This window comes from Antedon mediterranea, chromosome 6, assembly GCF_964355755.1.
Source record: "Antedon mediterranea chromosome 6, ecAntMedi1.1, whole genome shotgun sequence".
In the NCBI taxonomy this organism is placed as follows: domain Eukaryota; kingdom Metazoa; phylum Echinodermata; class Crinoidea; order Comatulida; family Antedonidae; genus Antedon; species Antedon mediterranea.
The window spans coordinates 20,908,247-20,927,810 of record NC_092675.1 but is presented as its reverse complement, the minus strand read 5'-3'; the positions used below and the strand labels follow the sequence as shown (position 1 = coordinate 20,927,810).

At 31.5% G+C, this 19,564-nt stretch overlaps 1 protein-coding gene across 2 annotated transcripts in view; it reads right to left on the bottom strand.

The window, feature by feature from the left end:
• Positions 1-14,826, bottom strand: part of LOC140051747 (uncharacterized) — a 29,106-nt gene extending 14,280 nt beyond the window's left edge. Inside the window, exons 1-2 of one of the 2 annotated variants that reach the window (XM_072097046.1) lie at positions 14,757-14,826; positions 533-807 (exon numbers count right to left, since the gene is read on the bottom strand). In XM_072097046.1, the coding sequence (XP_071953147.1) occupies positions 533-785 (253 nt within the window). In that variant the 5' untranslated portion in view covers positions 786-807; positions 14,757-14,826. Of the gene's footprint in view, positions 1-532; positions 808-8,575; positions 8,854-14,756 lie in introns of those variants that run through there. The other variant, XM_072097047.1, reaches the window with a different exon arrangement.
• Between the last annotated feature and the right edge of the window lie 4,738 nt (positions 14,827-19,564).

The window sequence follows — 19,564 nt, the reverse complement described above, 5'->3', positions numbered from 1 at the left end:
CGATTAGAATGGCAATAACACGTACTGAATCAATTGTGTAAAAAATGACTAAATTTATATGATTCTATAATATACAAAACTAATTACACAAACCATAAACACTTATTATATACAATCATTATATTAAGTAACTTTGATGGCAAATAAAATATCAGTTGAGGTCGACGTTCGACAATGATATAAAGTTATAATATTGTAGCTCAATCAAAGTCGAGACCGATTTTTTTCGATTGATTTCGATTAATTATAGCATCACCAGTCTCTGTTACATCAATGACTCTTTAACTTTTGATAATTTATTAGAAAAGGTAAATGCTGTAATAAAATGCGCATTGTAATTTAACTGTAAAATTTAACTGTACAGTATAAATGTAAATATTAAACATAATGCTATAACCATATCACTCGTATACGGCAATGGCCTACCTTACAGTATGTTACCACCTGTTAATGTAACAAAGGTGTGACGGTAGCTTATTAACATATGTTAAGTTCTGACCAATCAAGAACCCATTACAAAATTTGGTCTTACCTGTATGGATGGCCCATTCCTTGAATAGGCACGCATCTCTCTCACGACTGTAACCATGTCGCGCGGCGTGTTTCCATGGAATCTTAATGATTTGACTATCTCTATTGATCCATTCTAAGCCATTGATATGGCCACTATCGACCATCTCTTGGAGCCAAGCTCGGAGCCTCTTGCGCTCCCTAGGCCTAGCCCCATTCATCTGTACAGAACTGCCGTTCGATGGCATTGGTGGAGGTATCATGCGTACTGGCATATCAAGCTATAGTTAGACGATCCTATGAACAGAGAGATAATGAATCAATACTTTTAGTTCCTTATACTTTAAAAACAGTGGAGTTGTAATAGGTTATAGTCTTGGAGGTATAGATGCTTCCTATTGGTCACATCGTCACGTAACATGACCTGACGTCATAGATTTAGTAATTAATATCCTGTATCAAACTTTTTATATCTGTAAAACTAAGCTGGATTTATCGTTCGAAATTATTAACATTATAATATCTTTCCTCCGACATGTCAATCATTTCCATTATAATAAAACTGATTAATTATTAACGTCTTATCATAATTTCACCTTCCAAATGGTTTTAATTTATAATACGAAATTAATTTCGTTATTGTGTATTAATATTAACAAACTACTGTACATACAATTATTTGCCACACAAGAATTACTTTTAACAAAATGAAATACGCATTAGAAATAAATATAAAGATAGGCCTATATGTTAGGAATAAATCTTTACATTATTACGTAATACGATTTTTTAAATAATGTATTGCTTAAAATGAATATGCGCACTTATGATATTGCCACAACTAAGCTCTTGCAGGCCTACAGTTTTCTATGTCGAATTCAACGTGACAAGATACACAAAATTGAAACGTTGTTACAACTATGTTAGCAGAAAATAATATTATTTAGATTAGACCTATATTTCCAAAAGACCAAGTATTCAGTTCTATCTATAGGCCTAATAAATTGTTTATATAATTGTCGATTACCACGTCTTTGTTTTGTTATTTATTATGCAATTCAGATGTGATATAATGTTATATTTATTTGAAGAGTTTCCTATTCGGGAAGGAGTCTAGAAGTTCAAGAGTTCGTCAAATAATAGTTGCTTGTCATTCACAGACATGTTTGTTGACGAATTAAATAGGGATCCTAAATGACGACTATAATTACCGTACACAATATTATATACGGTTATATATAGTAATATTACTACCCAAATGACGACTTACATAATATTATATGCTTACTATACCTTGTTCCATATAACATTGTTTGCAAACTATAAACGGTTTTCAATCTTCCCTGTTTTTTTTTAATGTTTTCTTTTCTTTTTTTCACTTGAAATACCATTGTGACTAGAGGTGGTCTTACTTCAGTTTAAGTAATTAAAAAGCGATAATAAATAATTTTTAAATATTAGAAACGTCTCTGCCTTTGTGACGTAGGGAATACCAATCACGTACATTAAAGAAACCTCTTTGCAATTCGATTCGTTTTTGTGGGTGAGGGATCTCAAAACATTAACGACAGGCCTACGATATACGCTACCTGTAGAGTGTTCCTATCTAGACGTCTTTATATATTAGCAATGTCATTCTAGATAAATGAATCCTTCATTATAATCGTATTGAGGATATAAGTGTGTTTTATTATCTTAATTAACTTTAATCGTATAAAAATGGCCGTATTGTCAGCCCCAAGGAACAATCATCCGTTAAGCTGTTGTTAAAACGGGAGGCAGCCTGTCGAATTCAATTTTTTTCCAAATAAAAATCTTTCACTATCGTTCATTGATTGCAACAACGTATTTCAGGCGATTTTTGTACGGTACTATATATGTATTCAGTGTCATTCTAACATGTGATAGGGCTATACATATTATAATATGTCAAATCATCATGTGAAATGACATATGGTAATAATATAAAAACGACGATCACGTGTCTAACGATGATAAACAATAATTATAATAGGATGTGGGACGAAAGTATTACAAATATGATGTAAAATAATACTTTTACCATCATCAATACCAGTATGTATCATTTAAACATGATGAAACGAAATAATGTTCAGAGTAGAATTGTTTACTAATGATATTATTGTCATATTAGGCCATCACTGAAAATAACAAAGAAATACGAGGCGGCCCTATCAACAAAAGAGTATATCGCTATAAAGTACATTCATTAATATTTAAATTGTTGAAAAAAAATGCATTAGTAAAGAACCTTAAATAGTCAATTATAATAAAAGTGAAATTTAATTTTACATTTGTTAAATAAAGTGATAAACAATAAAGAAAGACAATTGAAATTAATAATTATTTATTAATTTGGAATAATAAGACTTTTGGGGACTTGAGTACGGTTCTAATGGCGATTGCAATCAGAAAAGTTGGGCTACTTTAGTGATTTCAGTAGCCCTAACTTTGATTGCCGTAGGCCTAACTTTGATTGCCGTAGGCTTAACTTTAGTAATTGCAGTAGGCCTACCTTTAGTGATTGCAGTAGGCCTACCTTTAGTGATTGCAGTAGGCATAATGTTAGTGATTGCCGTAGGCCTAGCTTTAGTGATTGCAGATAGGCTTAACTTTAGTAATTGCAGTAGGCCTAACTTTAGTGATTTGTATTTTTTTAAGCTTAATAATATTGTTGTTTTAACTAAATACTGTTTTTGTTTTGTGGCACCGTTCTAAAAAGATGAAGTGTAATAAATAAATATATGAAGTTATACAATAATACAACTTTAATCTTCTTCTTTACATTTCTTCAACTTTTAGCGCAACTGTTTCAAACATTAATAGTAATCATTTTATTAAAACGGGTGGCACGTTTCATGAAAAAGAGTGACCACATGTTTACTTATGTTAGAATACAACATGGTTTTGTGCAGTTAGAATTAGGCCCTGATATCATAGTTACAATATTTGTTTACTTACTTACTTTTATTTGCTTAAAGTAACTAATAAACATTTTATATATTACTTTTTATTTTGTATTTATCACATTATTAATATATTATTAAATTATTATTATTCTAATTATACTAAAATTATCATTTAAATATTAGTTGCGTGAGGTATAAATTTAAATACACAATATTTATTCGTAGCGTCAACAAAAGTACACAAGGAGTTATCCGCTACCGTACTATAAGCGGGTAACTAATAATTTACCAGGGCGAGCAAGTGTTGTATGAACACAACAAAACTTGCTTTTACTCATTAACATCATACAAATTATTGTTTATAAAAATAATATGTATTATTTTCACCCATACAATATCAATACATTATGAAATATACAAAAATGAATGTTAGTAATTTTAGATAAAATGTTTGATGAGCCGGCTTAATTTTTTAAAGTGAAATTAATTAGTACATCAACATAGCGTATTTTATATTCCTCCTTAAGTTATGTGAGTATCTAGGCTACCTTTTATTCTTAGTTATTGTACATTCTTGTGAGTATCTAGGCTACCTTTTATTCTTAGTTATTGTACATTCTTGTGAGCATCTAGGCTCCCTTTTATTGTTAGTTATTATACATTCTTGCATCTAGGCTCTCTTTTATTCTTGGTTATGTGGAAAATACGATGCCGCTCGATAGTGAAACAGTTTCGAGCGCGATAGCCTAAAGGCAAATTATATTAGTTTCGGTGTATTACAAGTACTTACACCAACATTTTAAAAACTAAAACAACCCTAATTACGACCGTGATAAATGATACTTGTAAACTTTCTAATTTGAAGCGAAACAGGGAAACTTGTTTGAAATTACGGTTTTGTAAAGGAGATGTTACAAACTGCAGTGTTATTAAGTTAAGTCGAACTACTGCACACATAATATTAGTCCATGATCAGCAATAGTTACAATAGTTAAGCCTTTTGCTTCTGGTTTTAGAATTTATATGTAAGGAGAGTATAATATCAATTATAAAGATGTTGAGTTGAATACAAGAATTATATTAATAAAATCATATTTAAACTTGTCGCGCACTGTGATACACTTCGCCACGGGCTAAGCTCACTCATACTGAATACAGGTATAATCGTATACAGAAAATCGTGTCTAGTGCTAAACAAACAATTACTGTAATAAATATTATATAAGACATTAAATAATTTACATTCTATTTCGCTTGTTTGTTCACTTTTTATTTACAACGCAATTTTTTATTTTGGAATACGGCGCTCCGTAAAAATTAGGCATATTGTCCATAAAAATAGTTTTTAAAGGCCTACGATACATTTTTTTAATATTCAATAAGAACGCATTTTGGAATATTTAATTGACTGGACATATTTACATAATACTATATAGTTTAAGATTTGAATGTTACTTGACTGTATGTCAACGACGTGAATCAAATGCGGTGTAAATTGAAGACTCTAGGCCTAAAGATTAATCGCATTTGATTGGACAAAAGTTAGTACATGAAAATTAAGTGCGGTAAAATAAACCAGTTAGTGTCAAATTTGTGGTATGTCGTGGAAAATGTACATTAACTTTACAAATATATTACCGATTACTTAATGTTGTAAAATGCCCACCACCACAAGATAATATTAAATAGGCCTATTTTATTATGTTTTGATAAGATGCAACGTTTTTGCAACAGGTTTTACTTGTAACACACTATTTGGCTACAAGTTCAAACACACCGTATAACACAGTCTTGAACACATTATTGGTAAATATACACTAGTACTTTCAATTATGATACACGAAAATGAAGGTATAGATCACGTTATGTTATTGTTTATTTAAGATAAAAAATACGATAACAAGATTTGTTCGATTGAAAACGTAACAAACAAAAGAAGCTAGCCTACCTCTGTATAGCGACTGCATCGCTACATCCACGTCATCTAAGCGTACGCATCACCTGATTTCAAACTAAATTTTAAGTTGCAATATCTTAAGTAGTAACTAAAAAGAAACTACGTCAAGGCGATCGAGTAATGATAGTTGGTTTATGCATCTTGTCAAGTACAAACCGACTTAAGTTAAACGTCCGACTTGGTGTCCTGTGCACCGAGTTGGACCGCTAATTTCCCTCGCAGCTGTAGTGACACCTTATCACTGATATTATCATCCTTATCCAAGCAATAGAATATCCTTTATATTTAATACTTATCAGAAAATTAATTAATAGCATAGAAAGTTGAAGAATGTTAAAAGGTGCAGGTTCACGCCTTCTAGTAAATCGTGCGAAGCTGATGAGTTAAACAGACTTGTCCTGCACAATGTAGTCGTTTTTTATATTGTTACGCTTTTACAAATTATGAACAAATACAATGTACTATTATTCAAAGGTTGCATTATATTGATTGGAATTATATTTATTTTTTAAATGTATTCAAGTAAAAAGTAATTGATTATAATATTTACCGATGCACACGTCTTGCAGATTTTGTGACAATTATTTTTAAAGATTAAACGAAATATAATCTTAAATATTACGATCAGACTATGCGATGCAATTTTATGGTTTGTGTATGACCTTTTTTAGATTAAATATTCTACTTTTTTAATTTTTCTGAAATCTGAACAATGGTTTTATCCATGTGACATAAGCAATGTTTCCAAATAAACCCAAATTTCGACAGGCATGTTTAAATATTATGCTATATTTGTTTTTGAAAATAAGTGAATATGAGAAAATAGATTATGAAAACAAATCGTGCAGATTATTTAAAAGAGTAAACTTTAATATTTCATCTGTACAAATTAAATTATAAATAAATGAAATTATCAGTGGTCATAAAGAAAGTATGTTCAGAAGAAATGAATCATTTTTAATAATCACTTAAATTTATTTCTTTAGCGATTCACGAAGAAAGTGCCAATCATGAATATACATTCATTGACAATATGAATACAACTTCAAAATACATAGTTATACACTAGGACCTTCGCTAATATAAAATATTTTATATTTATATGTATATGTATTTAATAATGTTTTGTTATGAACTTGATCCTGCCGTTGGAATGCAAGTTGTGACTAAACCACAAAACTACCTGGTACTGTACCGATGCAGGAACAAAGCGTGCGAGGAATTCTCCTTAGGAATGTAAACGCCATCTTTACGCAAATTATTATGCAATCGCAATTCGATTTTGAAGGTAGAGCTTCTTTAAAGAAGAGTTGCTTACAAAATGGAAGGGGTAGAAGTAATCTTCTTCACGGATTAAAAAATATGGTTTGAATATGATTATGATTTATAAAGAAAACTTTAAAAAGGTAACTGTAAATGGCTCAAAATACAAATCAAAATACGTTATATAACAGACGGTAATATACAGTATATTAACGTCCAGTCATAAAAGTGTACCGTCATTGCATTATTCACGGATTCTGTAAGTATTCATCACTTTAAGAATATTACATCCACGTGTGATCAGTCGAAAAGTGAAATTTGTTTCGTAATTTTAGAGTCACCGCTGTGCAGAGCGGTATAAAAACATAAGAACAATAATAGCTTATTTATAACTTTGTTTTGCAGCAAGGCATAAGTCAAGTCGATGTAAATGTTAGAAAAACAACACCTGTCTCCATGTTGGATTATTTTTTTTTAATTGAAAGGATTTTTATAAGAAAGCTGACGCGGCCATTTTGGGTATGTAAGGATATTATAACCAACGTTCGTCGGGGTAAGTAACTCTACAAAAAAAAGTTTAGTAACCAACCTTATTTAAGTTAGGTATAATTTAGGGACTATTTTTATAAGAAAGGGAATATTTTTTAAGATAGAGAACAAATCGTTTGTGCGATGTAAGCTACCTTTCACACGCTATCCCAAGCCCGAAGCGTTTCGCCCAAAAGTTCGCGTGCGTTTTGTATATTGCATTGTATTCGATATTAAGAATTCACAAAAACTATTATTCATACTATCAATTTTATAAAAACATTGAAACAAAGGTATAGACTTCAGTCTACAACTGCGTAAATTAAAAATGCATTGGGCAAACATTAAAACAAATAACCAATAGTCTACAGCTTTGTGCTGAAAAACAAACAAAATAAAAAACAATACGCAAAAAATAACAAAAAATAGAAAGATCGTAAAAAATGGATGGGATGGACCAGTGAGCTGGATCTAATCGCATAGTTGTGGTAAAACCTCTTCATTGAGTTTTCCACGTGATAAGTAAACTAAATCCAGACCAACCCTTCTTCATTTAAGACCTAAAATGTAGACCGATATATACATACAGTCAGGGGAAAATGGAGTTTATGTGCTTAAGTTATCAGATAGTTTTAAGCCTATATGGTTTTGACAACTATTAACTCACTTTGTAACATTTCCTCTTGTATAGGCCTAAATAAGGCCTAAATCACAAACTTAATTAAAACACTATATTTGGAAATATTGCATACTATAATACACATTTGCCTATTCCACCATTTTGTTGATATATATCGTTAATATTAATTGTTTTTTTTTTTTTTTATGGAATGTGAATTGTATATAAATGATGGGCGTACATAGAAAATATATAATATATACCTAGGCCTATATTTGCAATAGAGACAATATCTCAAAGGCAGTAATCTATATATCTTCAGTCGTATTGGATTTCTATAAGCCTAAAATATGTATCGGAACTCAATCGATGTATTTCCACACACATTCTTTGATAAATAAAAAAATTATACTCAATTTATAATTTATAATTATTAGGCCTACGTATGGAAACGAATAAACTCACTTTAAAGCAGGTTTTTGTTGATTGATTCTATTTTAGGTCTCTTAACATCCGCGGCCTAAGGGATCAATGCTTTTCACAATTTTCAAAAAATATGGCCTTGAAAATTCATAAATACTTCAATTTAATTACTGATAAAAGACTACCGTAGCTAATACGATTTTTATTTTTTATAGGATTGAGATTGATCGATTATACCTTGGCATCGATTTACTCAAACTGTTTTATAATAATAAAATTGGGTTTTTTTCATCTAAACCTTCTAACTTGAAAACGTAGTCAATTTATAAAATGTATATTTCTTACATGTTCCCGGGTTGTCCCGTTCCATTGGTTTTAACAACTCCTGTGCGTTTGAAGATGGATAAAGAATGTATCCTTTCCCGGTGGATCCTTTGTTTGTCAGCTCCTCGTTCGTAGTGTGTTGGGTCCTAGCTACACGTCGTCTTTTGGGTTGATGATGACATTTAAAACTACTCGCAATACTCTTCGTATGCGCAGAACATGTTCACACATGCGCAGAATAGAAGTGGTGATAGTGAACACTGTTTGGTGTTTTTATTTTCTTTTAAACACAACTTTTACATTAATTGAAAAATTCCTAAAAGTTTCTTATTGGCCTATGCACCTAAATATTTTGCGTCACTTTCAAAATGATATCTTTGTCCAATCGTTTGTTAATAAATACTCGTTGTAAATGAATACCCCCTTCGCGTGGTACTCATGTAGCTGGTTGTACTGCGCGTGTCCTCATTATATCGGTATCATATGATATTGGTACAATGGATGAACATTGACAATGGGATGGTAATTATTAAAAATAATAATCAGTTATTTGAAAACAATTGGACATCTGCCATTGATAGGGTAATTGAGCAATATATTCGTAACAAAAAAGACCCTTAGACGACTACTTGGGTTTTGCATCCGGCATCAGTGCGAACATTGTACAATTAAAACTTACCTTAGAATAACATTTTTCCAAAGACGCATAACTGTCGAGTTCCGGTTATTACAATTTCTGGAAGCCTAGTAATAATTTACTACAGCTTAAAAATGCATATCAGGCAATACAATACAACTCCAGCTAAACAACCTGTTCGAACAACCAACCCACGACTAATCAACTAAATATTAAGCAACACTTTTCATTTAATTACTGGATACCATAGCATGGTAGTCAGTGTGGCCTCTATGCCGCTACACTGAGTCACAACTAATTGAGTTTATTCAGCTAGCGTAAAGGAATACCTTTACAATTTTGGATTCACCTGTCTTTATTAATCCTAAAAGAATGTGGAATTTATATAGGCCTATTACGCAACTTCAACATCGTCTAACCTTGTTTGACTTTGACCCCGTTTTGTGGTCAAATAGTTACCATGGAAATGAACATCACATAAATGGAAGTATTATGCTAAAATGTCAAGTTTACGTTACTTGATCTACGACCTTCAAACTATTATCTATGACGTCACATCACATGACTTTTCGTAGCGCTGCACTGTTAGTAGAAATAAATTGCATCAGGGGTATTTCAAATATGGCAACATAGATGATAAGTTAATTTAAGTTTCTCAGTACCAGCCACGAAACTCCTGATGACAATTAATCAGGACTGATTAGCTTGTACTTTAATTACATTGTGTTAATTGAATTCCTTTTAAGTGACGATATTCCGCGTTATCTTACGCACTGCCATCCGATTTTCAATGTTAGACACATAATCATTTGATAGACGGAATGTCACTTTTTAGACAGAATTATCTATTTTTATTACAATTTTTATCGGGATGATTTCTATTTCGAAGCAATTCGTGCGACAAATAATTTATTCTCCTAAAGTTTTTTAATAATCTTTTTTATAGAGGCCTAAAGGTAATAAAAAGTAAAAAAAGGAGTTACCAAAGTAACGGTAAATCGTTTAGAACCGCACAAATAGAGCGCGTTACAACATGTCGACTTTCAACCAATCAGGAGAACGTTTGTAGTTCAAGCGTGTCATTGCGGCAAACTGAAGAACTTAAGTGGCGATGGAGAACACCTCTGAACACTTAGGCTACTGGTACTAATAGGGCCTATCATTAATTAAACATGGTGAAGTTCTTATACCACTAATTTGAACATACAGTACTTGGATAGCAAGTAAAGAAAGCTGGACACAAACCACAGAGTGGAGAAATGAAACTATTCCCAGGAACACGAGGTCATGGAAATTAATAGTGACATTTAAAGCGATGGTAACACTGATTCAAAACACTATCCAGTAACTTGAATACACTCGCCGCACATAATTCACATGCCCAATGCAATCGCACATGCTGGCGATCTCAAATAGCGCTCTCTATGGAGTAAGCGAGCTTGTCGCGTGTGCGTCTGTTTTGCTACAGAAGTAACTCAACAAGTCGACAGAAGCTCCCAATCAGGTACCGTATATGATTGACAGACAACGATCATCAATATATTCTCAATACATGTGGGAAATATTACCTTGTTTTTGTCACCATTTGTCTTGTATGTAACATGTTAATATAACGTTCAACTATGGAGGAATGCTCCTTGGGATATAATAAGTAATTATTTATCTATTATTAGACAATTATTCATAGTACATTGTACACTACCATTTCCAGATGACGAATACACAACATTTGTTGTTTCTTCATATTTCATAAAATATATGAATTGACATTCATGTGACCATAATTCTGTAATGCTTTTTCGCATTCGATCGTTTTACTGTTACAGTTGTCTGTCTTTTTCTTTTTTTCTCTCTCTTTTGTGTCTTTTTCAATGCGGCACGTTTGATCGTTATTTTACTACTATTAGTTGCCGTCGCGTCTTTATGCGCCGCATATGGTCATTCGTTACTGTTTCGTCTTTCTTTGCGCCGCGCTCGTTCAAAATATTAGTATGACGGTTGTTGACCTTGAAACGAGTGTTTTTCACATGAAATTGTAACTATTCGTAAGTGAAAACAAAACAATTTATATTACCGAAAATAGTTTACTAGGCTTAGGCTATAAACTATAGGATTCTTAGATCCGATACAAAACGATTTGATGAGATTTAAAAACGTCATTTTACGGCACCCATTAGTTATCGTGGACATTCAATAATATTCAAAATTATGTTTCGTTATTAAAGTTACCTTCGTTCTATATTCTATATAAGTTATCATTTGATTGAGAGGTGTTACCTGTTCAATGTCTAAGATTCAGTAATTCGCTCTTTGTTGGGCGGTACATGTTGCCGTCCATTTTCTTCCTGACGGGATCAAGTGTATACTCATAAGCAAGTCAGATAAACGATATGATAATTTAAATCAATTATAAAGCATGTGGTGTGCGAGTTCAGATTCAAGTCCCTTAGGCCCATCAAGGTGTTAGGTCAACCCATCCTGATTTAGTCCCTGAACAGGGCACATCCGCCTCCTGTCTTATTAGGTTTTCCTAGTCGATTCAGCACAGTGCCATGCCTCAGAAATAGATATAATCTTCAAGTTTAAGCACAATGATAGAACCCATGGGTTAGTATGCATACTCTAATTGGTCAAACATTGGCGTATCCTTTATAGTTTCCTATCATTAAGCCAATGGAATTTAATGTAAGCCAGAAGATGGTTTAGCTTTTCTTCTGACTCATGATGCTTCAATATCAAGGATGAATCTTTCAGCGCGTTCCTCATTGGTGACGCGAAGTGATCGATTAGCACGTGACACTACGACGAACTTGCAATCGATCATGGATGGGCGGATAGATAGTAGGCCTAAACTTTCTGTTTATACGTTGGGCTAACCTTTTACAACCGTTAATATTGATCTTAACCAGAAGTTTTATTTTAGTTAGGCTGATTAACTGAGTTTGGATAGGACGCTACTGTACGCGTAAATAGAACTGAATTGTTCTGCCCTTAATCATGTTCAACTGACACATAAAAGACAAGGATCAAGCTATCCTCATGAGTAAACAGTTGTAACTAACAGACAAGAAGCAATACTATAATATAGCATAATTTAATAACATGTCTATCATCATATTTAATAAACATTGAAAATTACGAAATATTCCAGATGATCGTACAAACTAATTGACATTTAGGGATTCTTTTTACCGCTCTCTTTATTCTTGTGGGTATTTTAACACTAATTTGACATTAACATGTATGTATTACCCGGTCACCACGAAGTGTTCTGAACTATCATTCAACTTAGTTATGTTAAACATTCGGTTACATAAACATAATTTAAAATCTGTCGACTGTTTTTAATTATAGTAAGCCTATACTATAAACAAAAACATATACTTTACTATTTGGCTTCTAATAATAGTTCTGGTTCTTCCATTGTAGGCCTTTTCTACCAGATATTTTTTTTTGCAAACTATTGTATTTTATGATAAACTTTAATTAAAGATGAATGTAACCATCATTTGGAAATTATTAAGCCTACTCTTAAACCAGGGAGTTGTAACAACTCCCTGCTTAAACAAAAACATATACTTTACTATTTGGCTTCTAATAGTTCTGGTTCTTTCATTGTATTCTACCAGATAATTTTTTTTTTGCAAACTATTGTATTTTACGATAAACTTTAATGACAATAAACAAAGAGGAATGTAACCATTATTTGGAAACGTTGATACATCTTATTACAAAGTTATAAAAGTCTTCTAATTGGTATTTCAGGGATGTGTTATTTCAATGTTATATTATAGGCCTAAATCTCGTCCATGACTAAATGTTCCTTTATTAAATGAATCACCTTTTGGTTGAACCGTCAAAGAAACTCATATACAGCTTGACCAATAAAACCGGACACAGGACAAAATGATTTTTAATTTTAAATTGATTCTAATTAGCGACCATAAGTTGTCTTTAATTAAGATAGACTAGAAAATACTACAGTATAAATGAAATTTTACAAAACAGAACTACTAGGTCGATAATAAAGAAACAAGCCATATGTAAGGTAAACAAGAATATATACCTGGAAAAATTAATATATACCGATTTACTGGAAAAATTAATATTTTACGGCTCGATTAATTTGTTACCGGTATTGAAGGTTACCGTAAGTTTTGTGCGCCTGTTATAAGCACGTAAGGCTATCTCTAGCCAAACGTTTCCTAACGTACTTTTGCACAGTATAATTTATGTATAATATGCGTATTATCAGCATAGATTATAATAATGATAACAATGGTAAATATTTATTATTAATTATAATGTTGTTATCTAACCTGTTGATTTATAATAACAATTAAGAACAAATACAAGAGATGACTTTTACACATGGTATCACAGTGAATCAATTCCTAAATACTTAAGCAGATCGCCTCTTTTTAAGTACTTTGTCGAACTTTAATCCTATTCTATTATTTCTATTGTAGTTTTGTAGCTTAACTATAAAGGACGTGTTGTACTTCATGGGTAATTGTTATACTATTAATATACAAAAAAAATCATATGGTTTGATATACAATTTATCATTTAGATTAATATTTTAGGAAATGGCTATTGTTAATGTGCAGTTCTTTAAGATATATAAATAGGCCTTTCAAACAATTTAAAACGTTGATTAAATTCACTGTAGGCCTATAATAATATGTTACAAATTGAAAGTTAATCTAACATTTCATATTGTCAACTCCAGGTATCTTATCTCTATGTAAATCATCATGTCATTTTGTTGAGACTTTATCTGTCGACGTAATTCATTTTTGCAATTCGAAAAATGCCAATATTGTAACTTATTTTAAAAAAGTAGTCAATGTAAAAATGTGTCTCATCGAACCTTTGAAACTATTTGAAAATGCAATATAAAGTGTATGCACAAAATCCTAACACTAATATAAGACTAATCATTTAATTACATTGTTGAATATAACTTCCTGAATAGGTCCCAAGTAGTTCCTGATGACATATTCTAAATTGTTGTCACCCTACCCGTTTAATAACGAATCTCACCCACCCTAGGTAAACTGCCCCGGGATGTATTTACTTTTTATCTCGATACTTCACTACATCCTCTTAAAAAAATAAATCACCGGCCTCATGTCTGAAGATAACAGCTATCAACTTTATCATCTATAAATGTTTAGGCCTACACTTTACTTTTAAATGAGTACCAATTGTACAGGTTTCCATGTCGAAAGGTAGGCTCGACTGGTTGCACCACCCACCCTAAGTTTACCCGCCATGTAGTGTTTATCTATATGCTTCACCTGTAAACACTACCGGTAACTTCCCCATGGAAAATAATACATTATGTCTTACTCTTTAATTTAGATAACAACAGCTTCCTCTCGATCGAACTTCATCTTCCTCTCGGAAAGTTACGGTACACATCTGTAGGCCTATTATAATTAACCAATAATGATAACAATCCCTAATACTTTTAATTGGTTTAATAATGACTAATCAGTCACATGACTGTACCTGCGTACTTCATAATTAGGCCTAGGCCTATATAAATGTATTGCTTACCTGTATGAATGTTGTGAGTGTTGGTACCTTTACAAGCTCTATATTAACTATTATCCTTCTCTCATTGCATGACTCATGCGAGTGAACTACCTTTTCTCAGCTTTTAGTATTTCAATACCTACCGAAAAAGTTAACTCCGCCTCCGATTTATGGCACTCTGTTGATACAATGATATAGTTCCTGTAGTATTTATAAAAACTAATCTACCAAAGAGGCTCGACAATAACCGGAAGCTGCAGTCTCGCTTGTAATTGGTCTAGCTCACTCGTGACGAGTCGTAGATTCCAGCCTACATTCCATATAAGGGCAAAAATGCTTCCGGTAGTATCCGGTTATTGCTTGAGAATTTGTGAATGAATGTGACGACATAATAGAGTTGGGAATTCAATAGATCTACACATGCGCATAATAACAAACTTTTGAAACGTCACAGGTAAACATTATGACTGGTGGAATGGCTACAAGTGGTAGTAAAAAGGGGATTTTTAACGGACATTACTTGCGAATAATTCTGCAAGATTTTATACAATGGTTTTTCTGTCTTTTGAAGTGTATTTCAATATATTGTTTACGAACATATTCGTGTTTTTTAAAGAGTTTATTTTCAAAACAATGGATTGGAAAATGCTTATAAAATCTACCTTTTTATAGACCATTTATTTTTATCTGTCACCGTTTTCACTAAGTTAATCACGTTCAATCTATAGAATTATTTTCCTTATTACACACATTTTTTTATTTTAACGCATTTCATATACATAATTCCTATCCCATCTGAATTATTACTTTTTCATTCAATTTTTTATTTCGGAATCTCTGGTCCATAGAAAGTAAAATTTACAAATAAATGAATTAAAAATTAACAAGACTGTATACTAATTACTACTACTACTACTACTACTACTACTTTTAAGAGTAGAGTACCGATTAGGCTTAGGCCTACTATACTTTTGTGTTTTTTTTTTTATTAAATGCTTTAGCAATCTGTATGTAAGATTGTTTCATATACGTAATTGGTGAGGGCGGGGTGGAGTATGAATTCAGGAATGCGACAGTGTCATCTTAAGTATTTAGTGTTGATTTTCATCATGGTTACATTTTCAAAGGTAATTTGAGCCATAGACCCAGATAGGTCCTAGCTGAAAAAAAAATTGAAAATTTACTCATTAGTTTCATTTTAATTGTCAAAATAAAATTGAATCTTGAATTAATTACAACAAAAAAACAAATTCAAGAGACATCAAAATGTTTACCCGGAGAATTAGTTTGAAATATCTTCATTTTCATTAACCTTTTATTACGGTACATATTTACTTACAAGAACTTGACAAGAAATAGAATTACTGTATTGTAGTCAAATAATAATTAATGGTCGGAGAAAATTATTGGATTTTTTTTTAGTCTACATAGGCCTAAAAGCAACGAATATCGTTAAACCTGCTATAATGAAAATATTGACATCAATACAAACAAATCTGAATTTTTAATATAAAAATAAAGAAACATCGTTTTAATATGTGTGATCACAAATAACCAAAATTAGTTAATAGACATATGGTATAATGATATATCCTTTTCGTCACGTATTGCTATATTTAGACCATGGGTTTCCTACGTTTGTTTTATATTTAAAAATAGCTAATGCTTGCTTATGACATTGTTCGCGGAAACGATCCACCGTGACGTATTGTAGTTACAAACCCTCTAGAAGAAGATTGTTGGCAATTGGGAACTGGCAAAGGTCATATTATTATGTTTTTATGTATTCAACGTTTGTTTTGTTACTTTAGAAAATGTATTAATAGTTTCGATGCTTCTTCGGTCATAATCTAGGCCTATAGGTAACCAGTGAGTCGTGAATATCACAATTATTTAAATAACAATAACTAATGATTATCTAATATTAAACCTTTTGTTCGTGTAGATCTATTTATATTTTGTATAGAATTTAGTCTTTTTAAATACAACCCTAATAACACCAATAATACCTTGTTTAGAACGAAGGATGGCATATCAATTTCAGGTAGCGCCCCTTATTATTGAGTACAAAGTATCCCCGGACCCTAAATAGCGGTACATTTATTTTCGTTTCGCAAGAATGTGTTACCTTAATAAGGGTGTCCATTGATATAACCTTACCATTACCTTTCCTCCGCGGAACAAGTGTCCCATATGGCTATAAGATGCTCTCTCCAGTCAATTCTGTTTCTAGCTTTAACTTTAGCTTCATTCCATTGAATTGAATGAAGTTAAAGTTCCATTGATAAAGATGCCCTTTATAGGATATTCCAAAGGAGGCTACTATATTTTAAAACGGGAAACCGCTCGATGTAGTACTCCATTTTTATTTTCTCTCTCCTTGGTTGCTGTTTGTTCTCTGTTCTGTTATTGTTTAAGATAACTAAATGAAATAATAATGGCACATTGTGTAAATACACCTGATTTCTTGGAATTACATCCCAACATAAGGTCTAGGCCTCAGTTTATTATTATAGATACTTTTGTCTTGTATATTTTATATTGGTATTAAATTTACTTTGAAAAAATAAATAAAATCAACAGGCTCAGGAGCAATTTTACGTCTTTTCTGTTGGCATCTATGGGATACTGATTTTTTTTCCAAGAAGTTATTTTTCATTCCGGAAGATATCTTTCTAAAATAGTTTTCATGCTGCTGTTTCTATGTAGCGAGAACGGATTGTATCCGCTTATATAAAGTGTAGATCATTTCTGTGAACTAATTTACTTCTTAAAGAACATTACAAGGTATCAACTTTAAAAGAAAACAGATCGAAAATAAGTTTGGGCGGATTTGTAACGGAAACAATAACTGGAAACATTTTGTTAGAAGTCTGTTCAAAAACCAAATATTCACAAATATATATATTTGATACTTTTTCTAGTTCTTTCTTTCTTCCTTCAACGCTTTAAAGATTACCTTTGTAAAATAAAATCACACCCAATGTGATCTACTGCATTATATTATAATGGAATCAAGTATTTACTCAGATTTTGAAAACTTTTGAAAATCGCTAAAATAATATTTTATTTTTGGCTAAGGCACGTTTGATAAATCGTCGCACGATCTTATAACTTAGCCTCCTCAATTTGTATTTGTAGGCCTACATGAACAAAAAACTGGAGATAAGATAAGTACTGTACCTGAACATATCTTATATCTTAATATTATTAAAAGTATATTAAAGCCCACTTGAAATGCAACGCGAAACTTTGTTTAGTTTGCTTTAAAAAATGGTTTAGTATCGATATTGAAGATATCATGAAATAAACAGATAACATGAAATAAGACTGTTAAAACAAAACTAGATAATTTGATGATTAATGAAGAAAAGATATGTGATCATGAATTAGTATAAGGTGTATGTATAGATGTATGTTTTCTACTTTGTAGCATGTTACAACCCGAATACTGTAATTATGTTTTTAGATGTATAAATGTAAAAATCATAATGAAAGAAACAATTTTAAAAGTTTTTTAAATTTTAAAAACCCACAAAAGACAAAAAAACTGTTAAAAAGCTGTTTTAAAATATATTGATTTTGATTGACATGATTTCACATGCATGCTTATTTTGGTTTAGTATTTTTGTATTATTATATGATGGGAAAGAATACAATCCAGATAATTAAACTGATAAGATGTTTTGAATGTACATAAAAAAAATACATTATTGGCTTTGCTTTAAATACACTCTCAATCGTGTTGTTTTTGGATTTTTTTTTTCAAATTATTTTTATTTATAATCTTGTAAAGATTTTAACTTGGATATTGGAAAAACTTAATCGAATTATTATTGAAAACATATCGAAATCAACAGGTGATCTATAGTCTCTCTAGACGTTATAGTAGATTTCCCAGTATAGATGTTGATTTTATCTATCTATCTTTTTGTATCTGTAATAATATTCATTGTACGCATGTGATTGCAGTTTAATATTAAACTCCAACGAACCAGTCTCCGTATTGTTTTCTTTATTTCCACAAATACGTAAACAGGTGTGGCAACAAAAGGAAAAAAAGAAAAACACATTTGTTGAAACAACAATATTATTAATTATTATTATATGTTTAATAGGACGACCCATGTCTATATAATTAACAACACATTAATGTGGTATCCTCTTTGTAAGAATACTGTACATTGCCTGAATGCATGTCATTTCGTATGCCAGTGTGCCATCAGATTTTCCAGTAGACTATTGTAAAGTATTAATATTTCACAACAACGATTACATTTTCCTTATTATATTAGCAATATGAAGATTAAACTACTTATCAGACATAAGAGAAATAGATGATGTGAGTTGTGTACATATAAGAGGAAATGTGTGGGGCCAACAAGAGATCCCTGTGGCACACCAGACTGGACAGGAAGCTCAGAAAAGAATTCTACCTCTACGTCGTCCCTCTGGAGACACTCACAGACATAAACACAGACGTGGAAGAAGATGAAGAAAACCTTCTTGTATATTGGTAATTATACCTAATTTCAGTGGGTGTGGGATGACGGAAATGGTCTAGGTAGATCACATCAAGTTTGACATTATATATACCATTTAATTTAATATTTAACTTTAAGTCTGGCACGCTAGATTCGACAAAACATTTCGTTTTTAATTCGATTATCATCAAATACAATATCTCAATTTGTTAGACATGCCACAGCAATCTATTTCTACAAGACGTCAATAATGAAATCATGAAGATGATACAAATCTACAGACGTATTACCTTATCAATAAATATATTGAATTATTTTGAATTAATAATTGAACGCGGTGAAAAC